At 35.4% G+C, this 10,595-nt stretch overlaps 1 protein-coding gene across 1 annotated transcript in view; it reads right to left on the reverse strand.

Moving 5' to 3' along the window:
• Positions 1-2,166, reverse strand: part of LOC135472451 (adhesion G-protein coupled receptor V1-like) — a 113,780-nt gene extending 111,614 nt beyond the window's left edge. Inside the window, exon 1 of the mRNA XM_064751967.1 lies at positions 1,981-2,166. Coding sequence (XP_064608037.1) covers positions 1,981-2,166 — 186 coding nt within the window. The remainder of the gene's footprint in view (positions 1-1,980) is intronic.
• Between the last annotated feature and the right edge of the window lie 8,429 nt (positions 2,167-10,595).

The following is a 10,595-nucleotide window of genomic DNA, read 5'->3' on the forward strand; positions in this document are numbered from 1 at the left end:
TCTTTCTTTCTAACAACGGAAAGCCAGAACGAGTCAAAAACACGCCCATGTTTTTCAGTTGGGGGCCCCACATTGAGACATAATGAGACCTCCTGGTATACTGATCTCTGATGGCCACTGGACTGATAGCATCCCGTTTATTTATTACTTCTTGATTTTGTGTAAAGGGGAAGTATGGGGTAGGCCTACAGCCTGGAATATCCAAAAGATAACCGTAACAGCGCTTGCTGATTTGTTTGCTTGTATATAATTTACATACAATGTTTCGAACTAAGCTTTTCGTCTTGTTTAAGTCGGTCGTTCTTATTTCAGGATAGTGAATACCTATTACATAGCTGCCTGTGTGCTTCAGCGATATAGCCAGAAGCATCCAGCAGCACAGTTGTGTTGTTTTTGTCCCCTTTTTGTGTTTATAATATTAAGCTTCTTACAGCATAATTTTTGTAGAGATAGTCTCTCTCCTTCTGATATATTACTTATGGCAGCAGAAGTGTGTTTACTGTTAGAGATGAGAAAACTTAGTAGCATTAATGTAGTCTTCCACCCGGTCATTCACTATGTGAGGCACAAAGGGGGATTTAAGTACAAGAAAGAACACTCTGGTTCTGATGTTGTAATCAAAAGTCTTAACGTCAGACATGAGATCATGTGGACCAATTTTGGGCAAGGAGATGAAATTCAATCCCTTAGAAAGAAGAACTATGTCATCATCACTGAGTTGAATGTGTGATAAATTCCTGACATACTGCTTAGCAGTCTTGAGTGCCAGTGTTTCATTACATTGAGTATAAGTGGAAATGTTTGGCATATTTTGCCATTATTTGTTTTTTCTTTTTTAAGCCTTGGAAAAGAATCTTCTAGCAGGCATTTGAATTGTAAGGTGGGCTTCATGGACAATATTATCCGAGTACAGGAACACTGACGTCACAGGAAGTTTTTCCGACTCAAACAAATGAGGCTGAATCTTTGAATAACTCTTGTTACCCATGAGCAAAAGATTGCTGAAATAATGTTCCCAAAATTTCCTTCTTTCTGGTGAACATCAGGAAAAAAGAGTTCCTATATACTGTCAGTATGGCTCATAAAGCCCACCATACTATTCACATAATTGATTGCCTTTCAACACTCTTCAAAAAGAAATAAATGAAAGTATTTTTATGTATAGTTTTTAGTTGTGTGTATGAATTTTAGCTATCTTTTACTTTAACATGCTGGGTACCACTTAAGAAAGCCACAAATAACATTTAACACAATTCATCAGTTTGACTCCACCGAAATGTACAACAAATTTGTATATTTACTAACTATATTATACATAACAGATTAGTCATGCAGACTACTTTCTCTAATCATTCATGGTCCATGTAATCAGATGATGACCATATTTAAACCAAGAACAAACCAATAGTGTTAATTCTTTAAAATCAAATTGAATTTAAAAGAAACCACAACTGATTTTGGTAAAAGTCTCACTATGACAAAGAATTATTTATTTATTTGTTTCCTTGGAGTTTTACGCCATACTCAAGAATATTTCACTTATATGGCCAACATTACAGTGGAGGGAAAACAGGCAGAGCAAGAGAAACCCACCACCATCTCTAAGTCCATGCACCACCAGAATTATTCAGCTATTTCTTATCAGTGTCATTATGACAAAATTCAGTCATTTCTTAACAGTGTCATTACGACAAAAATTCAGCTATTTCTTAACAGTGTCATTATCACAAAATTCAGTTATTTGGTAAGTCTCATTATGGTACAAATGCTAACAGTTATTCATTCTTGTTAAGAACCAGGCACAGTTTTATGAGAAACAGATTGTTGTAAATTCAATACCAAGCAGGCTCTATGTTTTGAAGAGAACAATGTTATACTTCAACCAACATCTCTGCCATAAATTTGAGGAAACTTAGTAAACTAATTTTGAAACATGTAAGAACGCTGATGATTGAATTAATACTTTGAAATGTAACTCACAGCAACGACGACAACGATCTCCTCGGTAACGATGCCTGTTTTCCGGACACGGACATTGAACTGCTGTCCCTCCTGGACCTGGATTTGTGTGTCGATTAGTGAGACACTGACCTGAGCCCGGGAGGATGGTGCGGTAAGGGTCAGGCTGAGCAGACCCACCACACAGCAGTGCCACCAGGGATACATCCTCATACCTTTCACAGAAAATATGCGGTATGATTTTCCTGATTTTTCTTACGTCTAGGACAACTCTGCTTATTAAAGAGAGTCACCAGGAAGAGTGAAAAATGTTCAATTTCAAAGATTTTCCCTATTCCAATAAAGGATTCAATTTAAGTTTTCTGCAGATTTTAGCAGGATGGTTCAAAGTCGCCCTTGCCAATTTCCTGCCTCAGTTTGTCTCATTGTAGCTTAATGTCATACTCACGGACTCTTTGGCAAGTTGCTGGTGAACTTAGTGCTGGAAGTAGATGCAGCAAACTTCGTGTGAACCCATAACAGTGAGCATTGTTCACTCCTTATCACCAACAAAGTGTCAAGAACAATGAAACCAAGAGAATCCATAAAGTTTTCTGACAAGAATGGGATTGAACTGACATCTTGTGTCACCTACATGTAGTGATTAAAAGGATGAGTACCTTAAGCACTGGGCCATCCCTGAGTTATATAGCTGTAATCATAACAGGATACAAAGTTATTTGATTGGTGTTTTACATCATACTCAAAAATATTTCACTTATACGACGGTGGCCAGCATTATGGTGGAAGGAAACCCATGACCATCCACAGGTTGCTGACAGACATTGGACAGGAAGCCAGCATGAGCTGGACTTGAACTCACAGCAGCCACATTGGTGAGAGGCTCCTAGGTCATTGTACCATGCTGGTATGCTAACCTCCCTGGCCATGGAGGACCCCCAGGATACAAATATGTCTACAGATGACAACAACATGTAGTAATATAACTATAATGCCGTGAATTATCATTATCAATATGTCTGTCTGTATTATAACAGGAATTGATCCATACTGTTTAAGGCAAACAAACTAAGGCAGATGTTTCAGGTATCGAACAGCTAACGGCAGAATTGTATAATGTTTTAGCAGGTCTAGGTTTAGTACAGCATTAGATCACTTAGTCATGATACAGCACACCATCAGTTATTCTTTTCCTAATGCACTGTCTCATGTAAATGCTAGATAGTAATGTATCTATACATATAAAATATTTATCAATAGCACTAAAAATGTACGTACAGTATTGAAGGATTTAATATGGGCCTTCTATAAAAGTCAGTTCAAGTTTAATAACAGAAACACAACAAAATGAAACCAGCTAGATAATGAACACATATTAAAACCCTCACAATAAGGAATTCGATTTTAATCCATGATCATATCTCATAAATGCAGAACTCTTGTGCCACAATGTGTTCATACAAGGTAGCTTATAAGCAACTTAAAATAGTTTAACAGAGATTGTGACACAATGTAATGTTATCACCAACCATCCTATACAGTGCATACTGTGCCTGAGGGGCCCCATGCAGCAGCCACAGGTAATGTCGTTATCTCACCTGGCTATTCACTTACCTGGGGGAGTTCTAAGCTTATCCCGTCTACCTGCTGTCAATCATCTCCGTACCGTTCACTTAACTGGTTATCCACTTGATAAGTTGTGCTTTCCTTGCTAAAGTAAGAGCGTAGTTTGTTAAATACACAGATAAAAATCCAGAGGAAGAGCAGAGAAAAAATCTGTACCTGCTCCCAGACAATGCTCTTCCCAATAACTCCCCTGCAAGCATCGTCATAGTAAGTTCAACCAACCCTCAGTCTGTCGTTGTTGAATTATTGATTTGTAAGACATATGGCTCGGCCAGTTCAGGGCGTCAAGTTCTGTAACGGACAATCAAACAATTTATATCAATATATTCTATACCAATATATTCTGTGATATACTTTATGCGCTGATTAATCAAATGTGTGACGAGGTGAGATGGGGTGGGGTGAGGTGTTGGGGTATGAGGGTAAAGGGTGGCTTGGGGGAAATGGGTACCAAGTACTAAAAAACAGATTGGATGAAATATAAACACACTTATAAAATTTAACCTAAAACTTGTCATAATTGAATTCTGAAAAATCCATTACAGTGTAATAAATCATCTGGATCAGAAAAATTTTACAATATAAAAATTAATATTTTTTGGAAAATTTTGTTTAAGATTAAAGTAATGTGCTGTTTTTTTTTTTGCCCAAATATGACCATTAAGTCAACTAATAAATTAATGAATGGTAGGTTTAGCATTCGGCTTGATCACATTTCATGTCATACATGTAACTTCAGATAACATATCTTAAATGTGCATATCCAAACATACATCTAGTATAATGATCAGCATCAGTAAACAACATGTTTTACCTGAGTATGTAAATTATTAACTTGTTTTTCATAAGTGAATGTTTAGAGCCCGTAGGCATACAGGCAATGTCAGATTCAGGGCTGATAATATCTGTGACTACAGCATGTTCATGTAACAGTACTCATGTTTACATCTGAGTAATATGATCTACCCGAGAGGAAACAGGCTAATGAATAACAGGCACCTGTGCGTTAATACCCTGGGGGTGACCACCATTGTTCTCCTATACACCATCTGTCACCACAGTTACGCCACAGTATCATTACTCACAACTCTCCGACGACTCAGTGGCACCACAGCCAATCAAATACTCATCTCAGCACAAGTGTGGCTTAAATGCAAAACAACACAGGTGAGTTACAACGGCAAGCTGAGGTAATATGTAATGCACCTAGACTGTCATGGGATTTGCCACAAACTTAACTGTCACCTTGCTGTGTAAATTGTGGTACAGAAGGATTATTAGCTGGTGAACACTCATGTTAACTAAGTTAGAAGTCACTTACCACAAATTACACATTGTTTCATATGATTTTTTTTTTCAACATTTTAGTACAGCAGAATGAAATTATTTGTAATTTACTGTGGTTACAGAGATGCTACAGTTTTTTGTACTTTGACAAACTATAAGATCTTTTTCAGCCAACAAATTTTTTTAATTGATTACAAAAACAATTTTTCTACAATTGATCTTTAAAATTTCTAAATTTGCATCAAGAGATTTTAAAGTACAGTGGTAAGTTGTCAAAAGGAATTTGATACAGACTGTTTGAAATCTAAAAGGAATTCTGTTTCTAGGCTTAAAAACGTGTACATTTAATTGCTCCTATTAATTGAAGCAGTAACTTTTTAAAAAAAATTAACATATTTATCATGTACACAACTGAAATAAAACTGTACACAACTGAAATAAAAAAATTATAAATGTAAATACATCTTTTATACCCAAAAGCTGACACCAAAACAAAATTTTATTTTGAGTAACTTGTAGTAAATGTTATTTAATATGAACTGAAAGAATCCATTTCTGGAGGCACAGTTGAATGGTAACACAATATAAAGGTACAATAATAAACCGCTTGAATTAGACCATTTACTTTGGGTAAACCCATACACATGTATTTCCATGGAGCATATATCGTTCACATCATACAGCTGTATTAGCACACACAAATAACATTGTTTATATAACAGGCATACCACAGGAAGCACATACCTGTACAGTTATCCAAAGTTACCTGTGTGAATAGCCCATCAATCATGTATCTTTTAATTAACTTCCTAACGCTACCAGGTAACAGATAAAACCAATTAGGCCACTCCAGGAGAGATCAATAATTCAGTTTGGTATAATTACAGCTGACTGGGACCACAGCAGGGCTGTGGAGTTAAAAGAGCTAACTCAATGAGGACTAGGGACAGCTTAAACATTATCCCTGGCCAAGTGAGATTCATCATCCCCTACCTGCCCAGGTAGCTTAATCCAAAACAGGTACAGATTTAACTAATACACCTGTCAGGTACCAGGCTGTGAACTTCAGTCATCTTCAGGTGTTTGTTATTTCTAAACCTTCTGTTAAGATTTCCGTAAGCAATTACAAGCCTCAGCCAATTGGAGAAGAATAAACTCTGACTATAGGCCTAATGAACAAACACTGATTTAATGACTACATAAACTATACACATTTCTCGTTAAAGAAAAATGGACATGGAGTAAAACAGAATAAGATTTATTATTTAGATAAAGGTATTTAGATATTATTTAGATATTTAAATATCAGGACATCCTTCACTGATAAAAAGTGATATCTCGCTGGCTAAAGTTAGATATCACTTTTGTTATTACACACCCCAACACCATAACGTCAAAAAGAAACATTTTGTTTTATTACGTTCCAATTCAGGTTTGGTGAACTTCAGCATTTCCCATTTCTCATGCAACAAGAAATGATGTCATACAAGACGTCATGAAGACATCATGCTATATACACAAGTCTGTGCAGGCCTACAGCTAAAAATATTGTTTAACTTGTTCAAATACACAAAATCACAGTAGTGTCAATATATAAATAATACAAAGAACACTGCACAGAGACGGTTGAATATCATAAATATTTTTTTATGAAAAAATGATAACCCACTCGACGCTTTACGTCTCATGGGTTATCATTTTCACCTATCACTCAAAAAATATGAATGATAATGAATGTCACTGTGCAATATCATCAATATATTTATGCTTAGCTGAATATTATTATATCTTCATGTGGCCTAATGTTTTGGTTAGATTCGTCTATAGGCACAATCACATGGCCTAATGTTTTGGTTAGATTCGTCTATAGGCACAGTTGCGTGGCCTAATGGTTTGGTTAGATTCGTCTATAGGTACAGTCATGTGGCCTTATGTTTAGGTTAGATTCGTCTATAGGTACAGTCACATGGCCTAATGTTTTGGTTAGATTCGTCTATAGGCACAGTCACATGGCCTAATGTTTTGGTTAGATTCGTCTATAGGCACAGTCACATGGCCTAATGTTTTGGTTAGATTCGTCTATAGGCACAATCACATGGCCTAATGTTTTGGTTAGATTCGTCTATAGGCACAGTCACATGGCCTAATGTTTTGGTTAGATTCGTCTATAGGTACAGTCACGTGGCCTAATGTTTTGGTTAGGTTCGTCTATAGGTACAGTCACATGGCCTAATGTTTAGGTTAGATTCGTCTATAGGCACAGTCACATGGCCTAATGTTTTGGTTAGATTCGTCTATAGGTACAGTCACGTGATACTGTCAGAACTTTGTTAGCATTAACTTGAATTTCTCATTCCTAGCACACTTGTGTATGTATGTACACCTCCACGGCATTAATTAAATTTTGTGGTCAGATCTAAGGTATTAAAATTAATTATTTAAGAGCAATTTTCACATTAATGACAAAGGCAATCAGCCTGGACTGAAAAATTCTGTCACAAGAAACAAATCACTTTGTTGCATTTATGTATCACAAAAAAAAAAAAACAAAGTTGACCTGAATTCCTTTTAAATATAACATGTGTAGATATATAATTAAGTACCATATTTATAACATATATATTATATATGTATCACAATGAATGGTTGTTTACATTTTATCTTGAGAAGAAATGCACTGGTACATATCTATTCTTGCAAAAGTTGTTATTATGCTAATGCGGTGTTGAAAAGATAGCCTCATAAATATAAAATATTGCCATCAAATGATGTAAAGCTATGCATTAAAAAATTCCCCCAATGATTATTATATGACAGCTATCAATGAGGTCATTTCCTTTATCAGAAAAACATCTGATGCATGTTAAGTAAAATTCTTTCAGGACTTACACATCAAACATCAAACATACAGCTGGACTATATAATAAAATGATCTTCCTCAACACAAGTATAATATTAAGGTAAAATGACTTTTTCATCTGAGTCATTTGCTATGAATGATACAAAAATCAATACCTTACAGCCTTTCTAAACTTGTCTCTCGACTGATGGATCAATATTTAATACCTGAATTCTCTTCACATATTGTAATATATACAGCCTCCCTGACTACATGTGGGCTCCACCTTACCAGCTGGCACTAATGTCACATGATCAAATATGGCTGTTCAGAGAACCAAACCACCCTGTTTCCATGGATACACACATAAGTACAAAAATTCCATATTATTTCAAGATGACAAACACAGCTTTTTAAGAAAGTGAATCATAAGAAAAACCCTTCTGTAAAGCATGGAAATCGGCAATAACTACAATTTTTATCAAGATAATATTTACTAAGTAGGCAATGTGGCATTAAAATCCATGCTATTAAGAGAAAACAAAATGTCTCTTATTTTCATATATTTGGTTTAAAATACATGCTTCTCTGTCAATGAAAGTATTTTCTTTCCTCTAGGTGATTCTCTGCTAAAAATGAGAATGAGAAAATGATAAAAAAAACTACTGAATTACTAATGTATGTTAACTGACCATCACTTACGTGTACACTGAACTCACGGAAATTATTCACCTTGCCAACATTGATTGTCTCCCTTGATCCCCCCCCACCCCAAAACAACTCCTATAAATCATCAAAATCAATAACTTAAAGCTTATTTTTATCATAACTTCATGTAAATATGCCACTGAGTGGTTTAAAAGTACCAAAATAATTAATAATTCTGGGCTAACATTCACAAATGTTTCTATATCTGTTTACTCATTTAACAAGAAATTATTCATTTCCCTACATACCTTTATAATTTTTTTTTAAAATTCTGGATGTTAAAGTTGAAGCAAAAACTCATACATAAATTGGAGTGATATGTAGTACAGTTGTGTATAGCATGCTGAAGCGAAGGGGAAAATATGAAAGCATTTTGAATGTTCATGAGACAAACCAGTATTTTGGCTGAGTGGCCCCCATTTTTCATTCCATTTTGAAAAACACATGCTATCACTTCAAAATTTTTTAAAAATCTGTAGTGAGCTACCTTAACTGCATAACCTTACCTTTTACCTGCTCTGACAGGTGAACAAAAGACATATATCTGAGCTGTATTGATTATACAAAGCTTGTATGAAAGGCTCTAGCATAATACCTGATTGTGTTTCTGTTGGGAGCCTGTGCTCACCTTATCATGGAGGTGTGTTCATACCTTGGAACTTACAACTTCTGATATTGAAGTTTGTTTGAGGATGTTACCGATCATGACATCAGTCTCACAGGAAATTACGAGGAACAGCGCACAAGGATCACCATGCAAGTGAAAGGCCAGGCTTTATCTGAGGAAAATCACAAGTCCGGACGAGTAAACAAAAAGTAAAAAATAAGCTTCAGTAGGATCATGCAATAATCAAATAAATATATTCAAACCTGTGCATATCTTCTTCAAATTTTCTTTCACCTTTGGATGAAATTCTTGTGACGTTTACTAGTGTAATGTTTAATCATGCACAAAAAGTGATTGCAGAATACTGTATTTCAGTTTAAACATACCTAAATTGATCAAAAAAGCCATCATAGAAGCCAGATTATAATTATTTATTCCCAAAAATCTCAGAATAATTAAAGGTTGTTTCAGAAAAAAATTTGGTGGTCTTTCCTATAAATTTTTGTTTTCTTTCACTTTAAGAATTCCCTCGATGTGGTTTTATACAAAAATTAGATTTTTTTTCCTTTTTGTCAAAAATGTGGTCTTTATCAACCAGTGATAATCCCACTGACAATTATATTTAGAATTAATAAACATACGGTATATATGGCAGCCATATGCAGAGTTGGATACAGTGTCTTCTTGTATCCTTCAGAGGGACTATTCCAAAAGCTCAAGTGACCCAAAATTCATAACAAAAAATGTGATACATTTGGACATAAAATTTACATCATTTTACACATTCAAACTGATCAGCTGTTAAAGAAACAACTGAAATGTGATGTTTACAAATTTTAATACCAGATTTTTCTATGTCATTTGAATATTCTAAAAAAAGAATTACTTAATTAATTAAAAATCAAATTACCTTGATCCACCCTGGGCCAATGCCTATGTATCAGTTCAAGAGTTGATGTCTTCTTTTTGCTAATCATACTGGCCCAGTTTTCAGTCTTCAAGACAACTGTTCAAGTAACCTGTTTTCTGTTCAGCCCATTTAATAAATTTACCTGCAGTATTTGAGAACTTCTACCCTTCAGCAATAACCAGTTCTCAGATGTTGCTATTACAGATTTGTAAGACTTGAGATATAGCTTTGTGAGTGTAACCAGGACACCAGACAGATGGATAAAACTGTAAACATATTTCCAGAAAAATCTCAACCCGAAGAGGGAAACAACTTAAGAAACGTGTGACAGCAAAGAAGTAGGCCTGTTACTTTCATTATCTCTTTTTTTACCCCACGTCTGAGTGAAGCTTTCCTTGTACGACTGGCCACATGGACCAAACGTTTATTAGTGTCAGGGTGTGTTGTTGTTGTACATAGAAACAGCTATTATCTAGTGTTGAAGATAAGGAAGATATAATGCATTTCTTATCATTATATTAACTTAAGACCTATAGACGTCTAAAGTAGGAAGTGGTAGTGGCCTGAGGACGGCCATCGGTTGTCCTTTCACTTCTGCTCCATTCGTTCGCGGTACTTAGAACGCCAGGCGGAATAAGGGAGATAACTTTTGAACTTAT

Source organism: Liolophura sinensis, chromosome 8 (assembly GCF_032854445.1).
Source record: "Liolophura sinensis isolate JHLJ2023 chromosome 8, CUHK_Ljap_v2, whole genome shotgun sequence".
NCBI classification, from domain to species: Eukaryota; Metazoa; Mollusca; class Polyplacophora; order Chitonida; family Chitonidae; genus Liolophura; species Liolophura sinensis.